Raw genomic sequence first — 20,589 nt, forward strand, 5'->3', positions numbered from 1 at the left:
TCTCCAAGGGGTGTTAGAACATGCTGAGATGGATAATGATCTGTCATCATGGAAACACTCTGGAGATGTGTGCTGTGAGCCCACAGCCCTGAAATAGTGCTACTATTATAAAACACTATTTTCCGCAATTGTTTGAGTATTCTGGCTTTCAATCTGGTGGTCTGATTAGCTGTTTAAAGCATTTTCATCATGAATTCTAAGAGCAAAAAAAAATTAAATCTTCTTTTTCCTCCAACATTTGTACAATAATGTTAAATATTTTAACCTAAACTAAAATTGGTGTTTTCCAAATAGTTAAGTAAAAAAAAAAAATTTTTTCCTTTTAAGCAAACTAATTGGTTATTACTGAAAGCTCTTAAAATTAAAATATGATATTTTAGCCTAACTTAAAATCTTACTGAAATATAGTATTTTATAATTGGCATGGTTAAAAAAAATTAAGTTGATATAGATATTTACTTGATTTGAAAAGAATTTCATTCTATGTTAGCAACATTTCTAATCCATTCTTTGGAAATGTCTGAATTGCAAATCTCTTGAGACCTTCTATCTTCTTATTTGTATCTAGTCTAGTGTTATTCAATGTAAAATAAAATGTAAGCCACATAAGTAATTTAACATTTTCTAGTAGCCACATTTTAGAAAACAAAACAGATGAAATCAATTTTTATAATATATTTTGTTTAACTTAGTATATCCAAAATATTATTTCAACAGAAATCAATATAAAATAATTAATGAAATCTTTCTTTTTTGTTTGGGCACTGTCTGTGAAATCCAGTGTGGATTTTACACCTATATGACAGCATATCTAAATTTACAGTAGCCAATTTCAAGTACCCAATAGCCACATGTAGCTAGTGGCTACTGTATTACATAGCACAGACCTAGTCAGTCTGATGGCTCTCTTTGGCAGCTGTTTTTAATCCAGCCTTTTACTAGATTATTTTATGAAAGAAATTCATGAATATGACTGTTTTCCTTTGTCTTTTGTTGGCAGGCATTTAGGCTCACCATGATGAGACTTGCTGTCTACCTTGAATACATGTTTTATGTAGGTGACTAAAGTAGCACAGTGATTGTATACTAAGAAACTGATACTACTCAGAAGAATGATTTGTTACACAAAATGGAAGACGTTTTGTTCACAGAACTGTGAGTACTGAACAATACTTGCCAGAGGAATCCATTCGAAAACTGGTCCTGGGTGGCACTTGTTCTGGATGGGAAAATGGGGAATTAAAGTTGAAATTCATTTATGGCATTTTAAAATTCATCTTTACTTTCTTTTTTGTTGCTATCATAACTCCCCCAAACACAATCTTATACTTATGTTTAATAATTTTTTTTCCTCTAAGATCCAAGTTAGTGGACAGATTTACCCTGCTTTATGTATGAGCATGTATGTAAATATGTTTCTTTTACATGCATCCAAAATAGAAAAATCTGAATTTTTTTTTAGATCAGGGTAGAATAAGATTACCATTTCTAAATATTAAGTTTTGATTCTCATTATAAGAATACTTATTTGAAAGTAAAGCCAATCTAGAACCTGAAATCTATACAGAAAATATAGGTCCTTAAAAATTAGGTTATAATTTTGTGTCATAAAATGTTGAAATGAAAAGTGGAAAATCCAGTCAATGATTGTATTGATTTATGTACACTAGTCCAAATATTTTGATATTTCCAATTTTCTGGGCAGTTGAAGTTATGTATAAGTAGTTGAGTTAAATTGGTTTATTTTAGCAATAGAGATCCTTTATAAGAATTACTATATAATCTACGCTACCTCTAATAGCATAAAAATTCAAAAAAGTGAGTATAAAACACCTTTAAAATGTGCATAGCCCACATTTAGAGTTCTAGAACCTAGAACAACCTGGTTGCATACTGTGTTCTGGAAGTATTTGGAGACATGTTGCTCTCATACATGAACACTTTTCAGGGGTAGGCAAGGCTCCAATTGTCATGCTTCATTCTACTCTACATGGTTGAGATGTGCAACTCCTTACTGTGTGTTTGAGAAATGCAGACTTTCACCATGTCTTTATCTGGGACTGCTAAACGTGAAGAAGAATGTAATTAAATTGTCCCTTGATTTTCAATCTGCCTTCTAAATCCCTGGTCTTAATATCATAGTGACAGAGATGCAAGGCACCTTTCATTTCACAGATGGTTAAGACCCAAAATGCCGAGTGACTTGCGTAAGGTATTCTATACTATCTCACAGGAAACTCTTCAAGAATCTTTTTAGAAAACATAAGTATTATATCTAAGTTTTAAACTTAATTAGAATGCATTATCCAATAAAACTCTTTCTTGTTTCATTTTAATATTATTGTGAATAAATAATACACTCTTTTCTGACCATGCTATACATTTTTTTCCTAACATCTCCAGATATTCTTCCTGTTCCTTCATGGTTCTGTCAGTAGAGAATTTCCTAAACCACACAGCTGGGTTTAATATGAGATGGGCAGAAGACACATGTTTGCAAACCTCTGGTCAAGAAATACTTAAGAAGAATAAAGATCTACATTAAGATATGCTGAGTTACTTCTATCTGAGAGAATGGCAGGATATTTTTGCCTCTATGATGAATTTCATGTTAAGTTTACCACATTGTTTTGCTTTTGAATCATGTAAGGAATTACAGATAAAAATTAATTAAACATTACTAAACCTCTCTAAAACATAAATTCACATTGTAGGTAGAAGAACTATAAAATGTTCTTGCAAGAACCACTCCTCCCACACTTTGAGACTTCAATATGTAAACTACTTGTTGCTTGGAAGAAATTTCATACCATTATTATTATTTTGGTCTATAAAATTAGATATTTATGATATATAATCATCAATCATATGTGATTATTCCTTAAGAGCATTTATAGAGGAGGCAACTTACAGTTTTGAAAGGCAGAGAGTAAGAATATAGTACAATAGAACTCCCCCATTCTGAATGTGTTAAGATGACATAATTTTATAAGATAGTTGTACCATATAAAGCACTATGAAAAAAATGAGTATTTTTTCCTTAAACTTTAAAAATTGAAATAAGACCAAAGTCTGGTTGCTTTTTCATTGAGCTTTGTTTCAAATAAAGAGCCAGTTGGCTCATGGAGGGCATAACAATCATTCCTCCCAGGTAAGCTGTGTTTAGCTTTCTGGCAGAATTGCTATTTTTTTAATTTTCATTTATTTTTTATTTTTTATTGCACTTTAAGTTCTAGGGTACATGTGCACAACGTGCAGGTTTGTTACATATGTGTACCTGTGCCATGTTGGTGTGCTGTACCCATTAACTCGTCATTTACATTAGGTATATCTCCTAATGCTATCCCTCCCCCCACTCCCTGACAATAGGAGATCACTTGGACACAGGAACGGGATCATCACACACAGCATTGTTATTTTTTAAGAACCTTCATGTTTGGTGTGGCTGCTTAGGATTATGACTTGAGAAATGTCCTTTTGTCTGTATCAGGGATGGAAGACTGCTACCTTTGAAACACTTCCGTTAGCTATAAAACTGGTATTTTCTCTCACGAGGACCTACTTGCCATCTAGCACTTAAACTCTGCAGCCTTGACGGTCTCACATTTATTCATGAATATACATTGGGTTAAGTTGTCAACTTGTGCAACCAACAAAATGCTTTGATATATTAAATAACTTTCAATCAAGAGCTGATTTTTAGAGTTTACTTTTTACTCCTCCCCCTGCCTTTATCCCTTAATTCCAGGATCTTTTAGTTTTAAATTACTGAATGAAATAAATTTATAAGCTCTAGGATTGGATCTAATTTCTAAAATACATGGGGAAAATATGTGTCCTACCACAACTTTTATTTTGCTATCTCTATATTACTTAGCTTACACCATGGTGATTTCCTGTTTCAGAAGGAACCTGTTGGAAATATAAACGCTACCACAGTTACTTAGAAAGCTATCTGAGGATACCTTTTTAAAATTAGATTTCCAAGTTAATTAAAATCTACATATTAAAATGGCAGACACAGCTTAACCGGATTTACTGATCTTCATATCAATATATTATATGCAAAGTAATGCACAATGTGATATATTAGAAACTCTAGCTAAAAGGCAATTTTTTTTCACAGATCAAATCATAACATACATTGTACTAAGGATAACAATAATGCTTTTCCCATGAGAAAAGGGTGCAGAAAATTAATCTCTCAGTATAATTGAGGACATTTAAAATGATAACATTATTACATCTTTTTCTATCCTTTTATTTTTCTAATGCTAGAGTCACTGGTAAAAGTGTTTTAACATTTACTTATCTTATTTTAATATTTCACTAAAGTAAGATTGTGTTCCAGAGAACATACGTGGGGGGTACTTTAACTAATGCCATCGGACATCAGCAGTGTTCGAGCAAATCAGGCCGGGGCTTGATCTAGCAGTGTTCACATGTGAGGGTGTTCTCTGGGAAGGCACGGTGGCCTTTCATGATCACATAATAGCTGCCTGTAGCTATGGCATCCATGAATTTATTTAAACCTTTCTGAAACTTTTTGATATTTCCAGCTTGGCTCAATTGGGTATTTAATTACATAGGAAAAGGAGACGTGGAGTCAGGAAAGCTTGAGCTGAAAGATTTTCACAGGCTTCAGAGCTCTAGTTTTGAGCACCCTAGAGAGATACTACCATATGTGATGTGGCTTCCCCCATCACTTTTCATTTAGAGATTCAAGCGGTGTTCTGCGATGAATAATGTTATTACAGTACCCCATCCTTTCAAGTGGCTCTGCTGTTAGGCTGGGAGACAGTACAAACTACAACTTTTGCTCACTAATAACAAGGAAAGAGCAGCAGAAAACCTGATAGTTTAGAAATACAACCACCCATTTGTGATCAGCCATGAATTACATGTGTATTACAATCCTGAACAATGAAAGAATTCAATAATCGATGAACAACAAAAGAGCAGGGTTAACAGCCATAGATGTGAAAAACATAACTGTCCATTTTTTATCTGCCACAAATTATAATTTCATTTCAGATATAGTACTAAAAAACAGTTTGCTTCTCTGTTATACTCTTGAACTGGCCTGTGATCACTTTTGATTGCTACCTTTGCTATGATACTCAGCGCTTATTATTCTAATTCTGAAAAGGAAAATTGATTGTGTGAGCTCTTTTGAAGACATTTCAGAGAAATTTCTGTTCTAAAGAGGTTATACCATAAGGCACATTACACCATATAGATCTTTGACATTTTTATGATTCTACATTTGAGTGATGTCTTACCGCAAAGGAGTGTGGACATGTTGTACCTCATAAATTGTTTACTTATGATAACCAAAGTTCAGTGTGAAGAGAAAAAAGTTTGAACAACTTCAGTCATAATTCAACTTGGGTTTAAACCAAGAGACAGAACCCTGAGGGAAGAGTTTCAGGAAATAAGAATGTTTCTTTTCTATTCCTGGTTGCATCTGCTTATAGTTCCAGCTTTCAAGGCTGCAGTGTGGAACAGGCCCAAGAAATGTCCCCATGAGCTGAATGAGAAGACAAACCTTTAGAGTAAGACTGGCTTAAAGAAAAGTGAAGCCACAGGGCAAGGCCCTCTCTCCTATATCAACAGACCCATCAGAGTGATCAAGACTTAATTTTGTAAGATTCCAAAGTGAGCAACATTCGTTTTCTTTGGGAAGCACTTTATACTGCCTTGCCTATCACAGTTCCTCTTTTCAGTACCAGTATCTAGCTGTAGTTATCTAAGTATAATCTTTCCCAGAAGAAGGAGACAGATGAGATTAACCCCCTTTCAGTTCGGTGTTTATCGTGATGTTGAACCTGACTTATTTTCTGTATTAAGAAAGAGGACTCCATGGCATAGCACTTAAATGTGTAAAACCTTACTACCTATTTTTTTCTACCTCGTTTGCCATGCACTAGATTTGTACATATGTCTAACTTTCTGGGCATAGAAGGAGTTTACTGGGAGTTTGGCTACCAACACAGTCACTAATAAGCCTTTACCTCAAGTTAGGGATAAAATACCTATAGGCAAACATTCTATCAGCCAAATAAATTAGCTTGAAAAAATTTTTTATCTGAGTAGGTATTACGCTTTTTATTCATGGTGTGTACATTTAGATATATGCTTTTCTTGAACAGTAATGATGATTATTCCTTGAATAGATGATATAAAAAGGGAAAACTTGATAATTTATCATTCAAATGAGGACAGTCTAGGGTGGTGAAAAGTGAACTATTGATAATCATGCCAGGACAGCACAGACAGGGATTGTTCAGGAAACTTCCATGTGTAGTCACCCTAGATAGTCTTATAAGTAACTAGGCCAGTAATAGAAGGTTTCCTATCATATCAGAAATATGTGGTGGATGCAAGGATGCAGTCACACCTAGAGAAAGAAGGGAGGAGGAGATGCAGGGGAGAAAACACTAAGGGCCTTTAGAACTACTTTTCTCCAATGTTAGAAATGGCATATGTAGTTCAGCATTAGGAATGTTAGCATACAAACCAGAACGTTCAAGTCATTCCTATTGTGACTGTAAAACAAATTAAAGGCCTTCCTTTATGAGATTCTTGGGAAAAAGACAGAGAAAAGAGAAGGGAAAAATAGCATGGCTTGTCCCACTATGCAAAAGTATTTTCTTTTGTTTTCAATTTTTAAAATTGCAAGTAGTGGGGACATCAAGAAGTCTATTATCAACAGCGACTATTATTACACACAGAATAGTCATGTTTGTCTAAAAGTCTTTGGTAGAGAGGGAAGTTGGGGAGATTTTTGTTCTTTTCTGGGAATTGACAGTAATGACTTAGGGTCAATGTTTAAATAATTAATATGAAGATCCAGAAGGTCCACTGATTAAAACTTTTTTAGAGACTTTTTGGGCAGAGTTATACTTTTACACATGTAAGTTTAAGCTTATGTGGAATTAAGTAAGTGGAGAAAAGTTCTTTTTTTTCTTTTGTTTTGCACAGAGTTTTCCAGCAAGGATTAATGAGATTTTGATAATGCAAAGGTACTTACCACATAACATTCTCTTGATTGAATATCAGTTTTCACATGGAAGTTGAGAAACTCTCAGTATTTAGTTATTTTTACTGCACAATTTCACACATTAAAATATTAATATTATTTGCTGTGTTGTGTAATGGGGCCTTGTTCAGAAATCGTTTTCCTATGTGTTTGTTTGTTTGTGTCCTCAACTTCACTGTAAGCTTCTAATGAGCAGAGGTTGTTTCTCGTAACTTCTCTTGTGGAGTGCCCTGCAGAGTTCTAGACACATAGTGAGTGTTTCATATATTCTTGTTGATTGATGTGGAGCCTGGAGTTGCCACCTCTGGGCACTGTGCCTAATGTTCTGAAATCAGAGGCGCTGCTAGCCTGCTGGGTGGGAGAATCTTCCTTTCTCTGTCCTGCTCCATTCCCAGCTCATCTTGAGATCTCACGAAGATAGGAGGTATTTCCTATCACAGCATGTACCTGTCACATTCTGTTTCACGTGGCTCTAGTATACTATGATCATCTTCATTTGTTTAAAATCACAGCAATTTTTTTCGGGGAATACATCTTTATTAAGATGTCCTGTGCATGCATATTAAAATGTCAGCATAATCTAATTATGAGTCAAATGAGGCACAGCAGCATTTACATCATTTGATAAATTTCCATCATTTGTAGGGGACTGGTGACTTGAATCCAAATATTTCTTGACAGCCTTGACAGAACAAACATTCTGTAGCTCTGTACAGCTCAGGCTTGTGGGTGGAGGGGTGTCTTTTTATTTGGCGATTGCAACCCAGTTTTGAAAGTGAATGCAAAAATCTCTTTAGCTTTAGACATGGTTGTAAGGAAGGACACCATGAGATCACTATAGGCTAGGGAAAATGTCAAAGGACTCAGTTTAAACAGCTCTGGTTAGGATTTTTTCCCACACTTTCCCTCGTTGCCCTGATTTTTTTCCCCCCAGGAAAAGACACAAGAATAAATAGAGCCAAACCTAAATGTTATGCACGTGATACAAAGGAATAAGAATAGGAATGGTTCCTAATCACAAATTTTAAAATATTGATCTTTTGTTTGGGTATATACATTTTATGATCATTTATGCATTAAAAAAACTATTTGAAGATGATGAGAAACAGACTGAGCTTTCCAATCATTAGTTAAAATCTTTTTCTTTTAGTATTGCTTTAAACATTTACATGAGAAAATGAAACTTGGAAATGGAAATGTACAGGAGGGAAAAGGCTTTTTTTTTTTTTTTAAACACTCACATATCCGCAAGCAGAGTGAACGGATCAGCTATCCAGAGAGACTAGAGAAAGCGGTGCCATGCTCTCCTGGTATCTTTAATCTTTAGTGGTAGAGCTTTTCCTACCTTGATATGATTTCTATGTTTCATTGACACTCCATTTAGTGTTATGAAGAAATGTGGTAGAAAAGAGAAGGATAGGAAACGCAATGAGCTTGCGCTCTTTTGGCTTCCTGAGATTTTTGACCCTGAAAACATTACTGTGACCTTAGAAACATTAGAGAGAGCTAATGAAAGCAGGAAGGGGGTGTGATGAGGGCGGCAGCAGCAGTGGCACAGGGAGAGCACTGATGGGGGGCCCACGGGGGGCGGTGAGCTGGGGAGTCAGGATGTTTGCTGTCCCTGTAGCTGTAGAGGGAAAGGGCGACGAAGAGCTACTAGAGGAGGACTGAAAAAGAAAGCTCTGGGAGGTTAAGGTGGACTGGTTACTTGGTTTGTTACAGGTGAGGAGGGGAAAGGCAATGAAGAGAAACAGCAGTGCAAGGGCTGGATAAAGAAATAATTCTTTTAGAGTTGAGACAGCATCGTGTGCAAGGAAACTGAGGGCACAACAGTATCAGACAACCATAAAGAGAAAACTGGAGATAAATACCAACATTGTTTTTGTCCTGAATCATAAAGCTTTGCATTGGCTAGGAAACTGCAAAAAGGATGGAAGCGAATGATCAAGGAGGAGACAAAAAGCAGGAGGAAGCACCTCTTAATGCTCCCTAAATGCAATCACAAAATTAAACAAGTCAAAGAGGTGAGGATGATATTTTAACCCTATGCATTTCCAACTTCCATCTTAGAACTGTGAACTTTATCTTCCTCTCTATTTGTTTACATTCATTATCTTATTTCCCCAGTTAAATGTGTGAGAGCAGGACATATTACTCATCTTTGGTATCTCCTCATAGTGCTGACAGCAAAATGGGCATTCGATCAATACTTGGTTATTGAAGCAGAGAAGGTATTAGAAACTGGGCTGAAATCTTTTCAATTTTTTTCAGTTTAATGAGCATTAATATCCTGAATTCATACTCTGTATTATGTAGCTAAGAATGCCTACTTTGTTCTTACTCTGCTACAGCAAAGACATTCTAATGACACCATCTAAAGATATTTCAGTTGTTCAGAAGGAAAGGAATGAAATATAGTAGCTCTGATGTAGCTTCTTTTTTTAAAAAAAAAGTGTATGTGGATTTGGGGTGGGGAGATGTTTCATTTGGATATAAATGATTTCTCAATGGCTTGCTGTCCTAACTATTTTTCAACCAAAATTAGTTCTACAAAGAGTTGTAGAGGATGGGGAAAAGGTATTATGTCTGCTTTCTCCTTTACCAGCTGGGTATATAATTCTCAGCCCCTGAGCTCATCAAAAGAGTAAGCAGATTTGAGATCCTCTGAGATCACACACAATTTAAAACTTGCTATTCATGCTTCAGATGATAAAGTTGGAAACAAGACATTGGTGGAACACTGAAGCAAAGGAAATCAGCAGACTGTAAATGGGAGCGCCAGGGACCAAACTCTTCTACGAGGCTGGGTTTCCTGCTCATTTAATACACAGATTCTTATGATACTGTGAGATTCCTGTCCTCTAACACGTGGAGATGACTTGCAAGATGGTAGAAAGAAGCACAACAATGGTGCAAGCAATATTGAAAGCCTTATTTTCTAATGTTAATAAAGTACAACAATTTTAAAAGACCTTCAGATAAGGTGACAAGTGCATACACGATATTTTAAGACTGAATGTTTGATGTGCCTGACTGCACTGAAGGAGAAGCAGAAAGCTGTGGCAGAGATGATTGGCATCTAGATCAGTACTGCATTTGGAACCAATTGATTTCATGCTTGTGAGTTGGGAAGGCTTGGCTGACATTTTACTCAAGGTCCTCACTTCTTCAATGGCTACAGTCAAGGCTCTAAGAAAAATCTATGCTTTAGGCTCAAGATCAGATTAAACAGATTTAAAAAAAAGCCAAACACTTCTTTTCTGTATTTGGTAATCTAAACAAAACCAGCAACCTCACCCCTAAACCTCAAAAAATATATTCCTGATTTTCTTCAGGAGATTAGGGGAAGAAAAGTAGGAGATAAAATGTAAGGTGAAAGATATAATAAACCTACTTTTAGAGTCAACAGGCTTTCGAAGATAATTTTAGACCAGCTGGCCCTGCTCTTGAAACACTTTTGAAACTCAGAATATAAAACCATGCCAGATCATTCAGCCTCAATACATCTCCTGGTAGGGCCTCAGCTATTATTAATGTACCCTTGTTTCATGTGGCTTTCACTTACGCCTACTTTCATAAATGGCCCTAGATTTCTCGTAGAGCTCATATGGATCAGGCTTCCGTGGGTCAAAGGCCTCTGTTGAGTCAGGAAAGGAGGTCCTGTGAAGGGCAGGTGGGAAGGGCAGGTTCTGCGGTATGGCCGGAGCAGATAAACTCGTTTGAGGACTGCCTTGATTCTCCCATCGGTCCATTATCTGAAAAGTGAGAGGACAGAGAAAATGACTGACAAATTCTTCCTGGCTCTTTCTCTTGTCACCTTTAGGTTAACCTTTTTTGCCTTGTGGACTTTTCTTCCAGGGAACAGGTAAAACTTTGGTATAAACTCCTTGAAAGAAAAGATTTTATGTCTATGTAAGACAACATCATAAATTGTTATAAATGCAAGCGGTGCCTGACTTTTGAATGCAAACTTATATATAACTTACATAACCTTGTCAATAGTGGGCCGGTAATCTTTGGCAAACCACTTAATTTCTCTGTTTTTTTTCCCCCTATAAGATAAAGAAAATGTGTCTCAAGACAAATCATGTGTAAGTGCTTAGAAATGTATGGTATTAGTTGTTCCTTTTTTAAGATGGTTTCAACATATTACATCACTTTCACTGGAGCAGAAGATGTAGTCATCTACATATACTCATTTGACACCTATGCATATCGCAACAACCTCCTACGCTTGAGCATTCAGTTGCTTTCCTCTCAGTTTAGACGTAATTATGTAACCATCTAGGATTCAGGGATTATTCAAAGTCTGCTAGGATGCCTCATTTATTGAGGATCTGGTGGTTCCTCCCCCAGAATTTTGCTACTGATGTTGCTACTCCCATAATTTCTTAAAGACCTGCAGAGTACTTCCCAGTTTATCATGTTCTTTGACATACATGATCTTCTTGGATCCTCACCATAGCACCATGAGATAGAGAAGGCAGAGATTAATACCACTTTTTTTTTTTTTTTTTAAATCAAGGAGGAAGACAGGCTCCCTGAGATCAGCTATTGGCACTGCCAGCTTCATCTTCATTTATCAACTGATGCCTCATTCAAATTCAGTTTTTCTTTCCTGCTTTGAATAAACCGGCAGTGTATGTAAGATTTAGATTAGTTTGCCTTCCTGTTGGAACTCTGCCCTGAGTATGCATGGTCCTCGGGACAAAGGCCAAACTTCCGAGAGGGGCATGGTGGGCTCTACTTGACCCTGGGTTCGCTCACTTTCCTCATATTGGCTGATGGGCTGGCTTCTCATTCTTGAGGACCCACCCGGTTCTCTTCTGCTTTTGAAACTTTGCATACTTCATTTCTCTTTCTACATGTGTTTTCCATTCTTCCATCCCCTCTCTCATTTCACCTGGCTACTAGATTCAGAGGAGGTATCTCCTTTCCTAGAAGGCTCTTGCTGACCGCCCTGTCCCTACCCCTCACACCACTTCATCACATCCAACTGTGATTACCATGAGTCTACCTAGCCATGTCTCAAACAGATCAGGCTGGGGACTGGGGCTGCATCTTTCTACTTGTTGTATTACCAATGCATAGTTAGTACTCAGAAAATGTTCATTTAGTGAATGAATAAAATATGCTCACTTTAAAAAAAACAACAGTTTTGATATACATTACATTGAACTTGGCAGGATTGTAACTTTCTGTCCCCTATGGCACTGTCCTGCTTTAGTTTTCACACCAGCTATATTTTTGTCAGGGTTCCGATTCTAGCTCTGGTCTGTCCATTATCAATATTTTCAAGCTGGAAAGGATGTGAGGTGCCATATACTCCAGTGTTTTGTAAACTGTGCACCTGTATAACACCAGAGACACCTGGGGCCTGCCCTGCACACCTGGGACTGGGACTGTGGCAGGGGTTCTTGTTGAGCCAGCAAACTGGAAAAGAAACGGGTCACTGACCCTTCCTTCAATAAGATTGGCTTCATTTTAATTTGTTTTCTCTGTGGGCTACTGCCCAAGATTTCATCTGAACAAAGTTTCTATAACTGTCAAGGATGGAAAACCCCTAGTCTAGTTCAATTTCCTCCTATGAAGCATAACCTCTAGAAGCCTAGAGAGGGTAAGTGGCTTGTCTGAGTTGCCAGTGGCAAATCCTGGGTCAGAACCACCCTATAACTCTAACAGGAGTAATTGTTTATATAATATCACACTGGGGAGAATAACTGGTAAATATGGTTTGAGTGTTAGTGAATTTTGTGAATTTTCTGCTCAGCAGGCCTTGTGCTCCCATTTGTAAAAATCTTTATGTACTTCATAATTCATTTGATAGCAAAATTCATACAGAAAGCTATTCTGGGTTTCCTTGGTCATCCATTCTGGGTGACCTTGCCATGATGTGGAAGGCCACATTTGTGGGTAAAGGCATATCCTTGGTAATTTTTCACTTTAGCTGACGTTAGGCACCAGGTGGATGCATTCTAGCTGTGACTTTATCCCTTCTGTTTTGAAATATAAGATACTCAGTACTAAAAAGTAAATAAATTAGAAATATGGTCTGGGGAGCTGTAGTATCTCCTATTTGTCATCATAGGGCTTCAGCAAATGTCTATTTCTTTCTCCCATATTCCATTGAGGGTTACTTCATACCCACATGTGTCTTGCTGGTATATGTATTCTTCATGTACAGTCATTGGACATGCTTCATATGAAATATTGGTGTTTCTAAAAAACAATCTTAAAACTACAGAACAAGTAATGCTTTGGGCACTGTTTGGGAAGGCTGCCATGGCAGACTGACAAATTCTACAATTTCTGTAGCACAGAGATTGGGGAATTAGTCAAGAGTCCAGTTCATGCTTAGCAAAGCATTCACAATTTCCTGCTGTGACATTCATTAACCCTTGAGTCACTCTGTCAGGGTTTCCTAAAAGGCTGTAAAGCAGAAAATCACTGCACCCAAGAAAAAGCAGACATACTATTCTGTTCCCCATCACCTCCTGCCCTGCTCCCTCCTAAATGGAGTTACCTGGTGACTCCTACCCAGAAGACCATGGGGCAAACCACCTGCCCCAGGGTCAGAGGTCACCCTCTTAGCTGGGGCTGGTGTGCTGGCCCGACTGCACCTTCTGAGGGGTGGATTCCGTTGACTCTTCCCTACTTGCTTAGACACTTTGGTCTCTGGACTTTTGCTTTCTACCTGGGACACTCACTCTGTGCTCCTTTCTACCTTCATGAACCCCCTGCATTCTGATCCTGTCCCCTTACTGAGGTAGATGGGCCTCACTTGGTCTACCTAGCATCTTCTTGGCCTTTGTCCGTTTACAGTTTTTGTTACCTGCCAGGTGTTTATGTCTCAACAAGCTTCTTTTTGGGCCACTCTTGTCCAGTCCCAGTGGTGTCCACACCCAGGCCAATGTTTATAAACATCTCACTAGAATAAGCACAAATGGAAATAAAGTTGTTTTCTGTAGCTGAGAGAAGTCTGTATCTCTGCTGGCCTTGGTGAATGAATGGATGTCTGTGAAACTTTATGAAAGGACAGCCACTGAAATATCAGTGAGCAGCCTGGACATACAGTCCACACCCAGGCATCAAATAGTAAAGAGATTATGAATGAGGCAGGCCCCTCTCCCCTACTCCCATGAAATGCTCTGCTCAGAAACTATTTTCTTACTGTAGAAAGTGGAGTAGTTTAAATCCTCCCCCTCACTATTTTGGGCAAGGTTGGAAGATGACGGCATTTATCTTGATTCTGTATCTGAAGAATGCACTTGATCCTTTCCAGATGGAGAGAATGAGAACTCACTACTTTAGCATATTACTTGTTCAACAGGAAGCGACTATCTTGACATGGAATAGCATGAGATGTAGATCAGTAAGACAGAAAAGAGTCAGGGAGTCACACAGGACTAGGAGGAAGCTAGATCTCACCCCACATAACATTTCCTTATTCTGATCCAAGATATCATCAATCCTCCATCTAGCATCTTCCTGGCCTTCACCTTTTTAGAGTTTATGTTACCGGCCACATGATTATTTCTCAACAAGCTTCTTATTGGGCCTCTCTTGTCCAGTCCCAAAGTGTCCATGCCCAGGAAAGCGGGACTGGATAAGAGAAGGCCAATAAGGGCCACACTCAGAGGACAGTGTGTATAAGCCCACATACTGTGGGTATATTGTTATACACTTGTTTTGATTAATAGTTCAGTCAACTATGTTCATTTCATAGAGCATCCTTAAGTGACTTGGTAAAGGCTCATGAATGGAGGGTCTGCTTCCTGTGGTGATAGTAGTTCATGTTTTCTAGCTCAGCATGTAGAGGCAACATATTTTAAGCACCTTACATAGATTAGCTCGTAGAATTCCTCACAATAACCAAGTGAGAGGGTGTTATTATCTCCATTTTACAGATATAGGACTTGAGACTCTGATAGCTTACATAGCTAGCTCAAGTCATCTAGTTAGGGAAAGAAGCAAAACTTGAGTCCAGGCAGAATGCCTTTAGTGCCAGCACCCTAAACAAGTATCTTAATGCCACACTTCCTCTCATTATAGTCCTCAAGAGTTTCCGGTAGATACATGGAAGACATTAAATCTATAGCCTTCTACCTTCCTTTGTCTATGCCCTGGAAGTCCAAGCCTTAGCTTTTGTAGAAATACATGGATTTGGGATTAATTGTACATTGAGTTCTATAAAACATTTTTTGGAATTATTGACTATAAATATAATTACAATAATGACAGCAAATGCTGCAATTATACCAAATGACATAATTTGGTATAAATGTGGGACATATAAGGAAATCACTAGATTGCATAATTGTAGCACCATGATGAGGTTGCAAGGTTCCTTGTTAAATTAGATAAAGATGTGTATAACCACAGAGCACAGATTTAAGTTTGGTGGTGAAAGGAAGAAACTATTTAGACATTGGTTAAGATAAACCAAATTTCATTTTAAACATTTAAAAGTATCTCTTTTCGGGGCGGAGCAAGACGGCCGAATAGGAACAGCTCCAGTCTCCAACTCCCGGCGCGAGTGACACAGAAGACCGGTGATTTCTGCATTTTCAACTGAGGTACTGGGGTCATCTCACTGGGGAGTGCCGGACAATCGGTGCTGGTCAGCTGCTGCAGCCCGACCAGCGAGAGCTGAAGCAGGGCGAGGCATTGCCTCACCTGGGAAGCACAAGGGGGAAGGGAATCCCTTTTCCTAGCCAGGCGAACTGAGACACACAACACCTGGAAAATCAGGTAATTCCCACCCCAACACTGTGCTTTAAGCAAACGGGCACACCAGGAGGTTATACCCACACCTGGCTGGGAGGGTGCCACGGCCACGGAGCCTCCCTCATTGCTAGCACAGCAGTCTGCGATCTAACAACAAGGCAGCAGCGAGGCTGGGGGAGGGGCGCCCACCATTGCTGAGGCTTAAATAGGTAAACAAAGCCGCTGGGAAGCTCGAACTGGGTGGAGCTCACAGCAGCTCAAGGAAACCTGCCTGTCTCTGTAGACTCCACCTCTGGGGACAGGGCACAGCTAAAAAACAACAGGGGAAGCAGCAGAGGCCTGTGCAGACCAAAACGAATCTGTCTGACAGCTTTGAAGAGAGCAGTGGATCTCCCAACATGGAGGTTGAGATCTGAGAACGCACAGACTGCCTGCTCAAGTGGGTCCCTGACCCCTGAGGAACCTAACTGGGAGACATCCCCCACTAGGGGCAGTCTGACACCCCACACCTCACAGGGTGGAGTACACCCCTGAGAGGAAGCTTCCAAAGGAAGAATCAGACAGGTACACTCGCTGTTCAGCAATATTCTATCTTCGGCAACCTCTGCTGCTGATACCCAGGCAAACAGGGTCTGGAGTGGACCTCAAGCAATCTCCAACAGACCTACAGCTGAGGGTCCTGACTATTAGAAGGAAAACTATCAAACAGGAAGAACACCTATACCAAAACCCCATCAGTACATCACCATCATCAAAGACCAGAGGCAGATAAAACTACGAAGATGGGGAAGAAGCAGGGCAGAAAAGCTGGAAATTCAAAAAAAGAGCGCATCTCCCCCTGCAAAGGAGCGCAGCTCATCGCCAGCAACGGATCAAAGCTGGTCAGAGAATGACTTTGACGAGATGAGAGAAGAAGGCTTCAGTCCATCAAACTTCTCAGAGCTAAAGGAGGAATTACGTACCCAGCGCGAAGAAACTAAAAATCTTGAAAAAAGAGGGGAAGAATTGATAGCTAGAATAATTAATGCAGAGAAGGTCATAAATGAAATGACAGAGATGAAAACCATGACACGAGAAATACCTGAAAAATCCACAAGCTTCAGTAACCAACTTGATCAACTGGAAGAAAGAGTATCAGCGATTGAGGATCAAATGAATGAAATGAAGCGAGAAGAGAAACCAAAAGAAAAAAGAAGAAAAAGAAATGAACAAAGCCTGCAAGAAGTATGGGATTATGTAAAAAGACCAAATCTATGTCTGATTGGGGTGCCTGAAAGTGAGGGGGAAAATGGAACCAAGTTGGAAAACACTCTTCAGGATATCATCCAGGAGAACTTCCCCAACCTAGTAGGGCAGGCCAACATTCAAATTCAGGAAATACAGAGAACACCACAAAGATACTCCTCGAGAACAGCAACTCCAAGACACATAGTTGCCAGATTCACCAAAGTTGAAATGAAGGAAAAAATCTTAAGGGCAGCCAGAGAGAAAGGTCGGGTTACCCACAAAGGGAAGCCCATCAGACTAACAGCAGACCTCTCAGCAGAAACTCTACAAGCCAGAAGAGAGTGGGGGCCAATATTCAACATTCTTAAAGAAAAGAATTTTCAACCCAGAATTTCATATCCAGCCAAACTAAGTTTCATCAGTGAAGGAGAAATAAAATCCTTTACAGATAAGCAAATGCTTAGAGATTTTGTCACCAGCAGGCCTGCCTTACAAGAGACCCTGAAGGAAGCCCTAAACATGGAAAGGAACAACCGGTACCAGGCATTGCAAAAACATGCCAAAATGTAAAGACCATCGAGGCTAGGAAGAAACTGCATCAACTAACGAGCAAAATAACCAGTTAATATCATAATGGCAGGATCAAGTTCACACATAACAATATTAACCTTAAATGTCAATGGACTAAATGCTCCAACTAAAAGACACAGACTGGCAAACTGGATAAAGAGTCAAGACCCATCAGTCTGCTGTATTCAGGAGACCCATCTCCCATGCAGAGACATACATAGGCTCAAAATAAAGGGATGGAGGAAGATCTACCTAGCAAATGGAGAACAAAAAAAAGCAGGGGTTGCAATCCTAGTCTCTGATAAAATAGACTTTAAACCATCAAAGATCAAAAGAGACAAAGAAGGCCATTACATAATGGTAAAGGGATCAATTCAACAGGAAGAGCTAACTATCCTAAATATATATGCACCCAATACAGGAGCACCCAAATTCATAAAGCAAGTCCTTAGAGACTTACAAAGAGACTTAGACTCCCATACAATAATAATGGGAGACTTCAACACTCCACTGTCAACATTAGACAGATCAACGAGACAGAAAGTTAACAAGGATATCCAGGAATTGAACTCATCTCTGCACCAAGCGGACCTAATAGACATCTATAGAACTCTCCACCCCAAATCCATAGTATATGCATTCTTCTCAGCACCACATCGCACTTATTCCAAAATTGACCACATAATTGGAGGTAAAGCACTCCTTAGCAAATGTAAAAGAACAGAAATTGTAACAAACTGTCTCTCAGACCACAGTGCAATCAAACTAGAACTCAGGACTAAGAAACTCAATCAAAACTGCTCAACTACATGGAAACTGAACAACCTGCTCCTGAATGACTACTGGGTACATAACGAAATGAAGGCAGAGATAAAGATGTTCTTTGAAACCAATGAGAACAAAGATACAACATACCAGAATCTCTGGGACACATTTAAAGCAGTGTGTAGAGGGAAATTTATAGCACTAAATGCCCACAAGAGAAAGCTGGAAAGATCTAAAATTGACACTCTAACATCACAATTAAAAGAACTGGAGAAGCAAGAGCAAACACATTCAAAAGCTAGCAGAAGGCAAGAAATAACTAAGATCAGAGCAGAACTGAAGGAGATAGAGACATAAAAACCCTCCAAAAAATCAATGAATCCAGGAGTTGGTTTTTTGAAAAAATCAACAAAATTGACAGACCGCTAGCAAGACTAATAAAGAAGAAAAGAGAGAAGAATCAAATAGACGCAATAAAAAATGATAAAGGGGATATCACCACGGACCCCACAGAAATACAAACTACCATCAGAGAATACTATAAACACCTCTACGCAAATAAACTAGAAAACCTAGAAGAAATGGATAATTTCCTGGACACTTACACTCTTCCAAGACTAAACCAGGAAGAAGTTGAATCCCTGAATAGACCAATAGTAGGCTCTGAAATTGAGGCAATAATTAATAGCCTACCAACCAAGAAAAGTCCAGGACCAGATGGATTCACAGCTGAATTCTACCAGAGGTACAAAGAGGAGCTGGTACCATTCCTTCTGAAACTATTCCAATCAATTGAAAAAGAGGGAATCCCCCCTAACTCATTTTATGAGGCCAACATCATCCTGATACCAAAGCCTGGCAGAGACACAACAAAAAAAGAGAATTTTAGACCAATATCCCTGATGAACATCGATGCAAAAATCCTCAATAAAATACTGGCAAATCGGAATCAGCAGCACATCAAAAAGCTTATCCACCATGATCAAGTGGGCTTCATCCCTGGGATGCAAGGCTGGTTCAACATTTGCAAATCAATAAACGTAATCCAGCATATAAACAGAACCAAAGACAAGAACCACATGATCATCTTAATAGATGCAGAAAATGCTTTTGACAAAATTCAACAGCCCTTCATGCTAAAAACGCTCAATAAATTCGGTATTGATGGAACGTACCTCAAAATAATAAGAGCTATTTATGACAAACCCACAGCCAATATCATACTGAATGGGCAAAAACTGGAAACATTCCCTTTGAAAACTGGCACAAGACAGGGATGCCCTCTCTCACCACTCCTATTCAACATAGTCTTGGAAGTTCTGGCTAGGGCAATCAGGCAAGAGAAAGAAATAAAGGGTATCCAGTTAGGAAAAGAAGAAGTCAAATTGTCCCTGTTTGCAGATGACATGATTGTATATTTAGCAAACCCCAATGTCTCAGCCCAAAATCTCCTTAAGCTGATAAGCAACTTCAGCAAAGTCTCAGGATACAAAATCAATGTGCAAAAATCACAAGCATCCTTATACACCAGTAACAGACAAACAGAGAGCCAAATCAGGAATGAACTTCCATTCACAATTGCTTCAAAGAGAATAAAATACCTAGGAATCCAACTTACAAGGGATGTAAAGGACCTCTTCAAGGAGAACTACAAACCACTGCTCAGTGACATAAAAGAGGACACTAACAAATGGAAGAACATAACATGCTCATGGATAGGAAGAATCAATATCGTGAAAATGGCCATACTGCCCAAGGTTATTTATAGATTCAATGCCATTGCCATCAAGCTACCAATGAGTTTCTTCACAGAACTGGAAAAAACGGCTTTAAAGTTCATATGGAACCAAAAAAGAGCCTGCATTGCCAAGACAATCCTAAGTCAAAAGAACAAAGCTGGAGGCATCACGCTACCTGACTTCAAACTATACTACAAGGCTACAGTAACCAAAACAGCATGGTACTGGTACCACCACAGAGATCTAGACCAAGGGAACAGAACAGAGTCCTCAGAAATAATACCACACATCTACAGCCATCTGATCTTTGACAAACCTGAGAGAAACAAGAAATGGGGAAAGGACTCCCTATTTAATAAATGGTGCTGGGAAAATTGGCTAGCCATAAGTAGAAAGCTGAAACTGGATCCTTTCCTTACCCCTTATATGAAAATTAATTCAAGACGGCTTAGAGACTTAAATGTTAGACCTAATACCATAAAAACCCTAGAAGAAACCTAGGTAGTACCATTCAGGACA

The 20,589-nt window shown here is 38.8% G+C and overlaps 1 protein-coding gene across 4 annotated transcripts in view; it reads right to left on the bottom strand.

Annotated features, from left to right (window-relative positions):
• The window catches only part of MAGI2 (membrane associated guanylate kinase, WW and PDZ domain containing 2), a 1,467,283-nt gene that overhangs the window by 170,598 nt on the left and 1,276,096 nt on the right, over nucleotides 1-20,589 (bottom strand). For 3 of the 4 annotated variants that reach the window (XM_033194948.1, XM_033194947.1, XM_033194949.1), the window contains one exon: nucleotides 10,608-10,797. In XM_033194948.1, coding sequence (XP_033050839.1) covers nucleotides 10,608-10,797 — 190 coding nt within the window. Of the gene's footprint in view, nucleotides 1-1,177; nucleotides 1,220-10,607; nucleotides 10,798-20,589 lie in introns of all 4 variants that reach the window. The other variant, XM_033194950.1, reaches the window with a different exon arrangement.

The sequence above is a fragment of the Trachypithecus francoisi genome, unplaced genomic scaffold (genome assembly GCF_009764315.1).
Source record: "Trachypithecus francoisi isolate TF-2019V2 unplaced genomic scaffold, Tfra_2.0 Lachesis_group4, whole genome shotgun sequence".
NCBI classification, from domain to species: Eukaryota; Metazoa; Chordata; class Mammalia; order Primates; family Cercopithecidae; genus Trachypithecus; species Trachypithecus francoisi.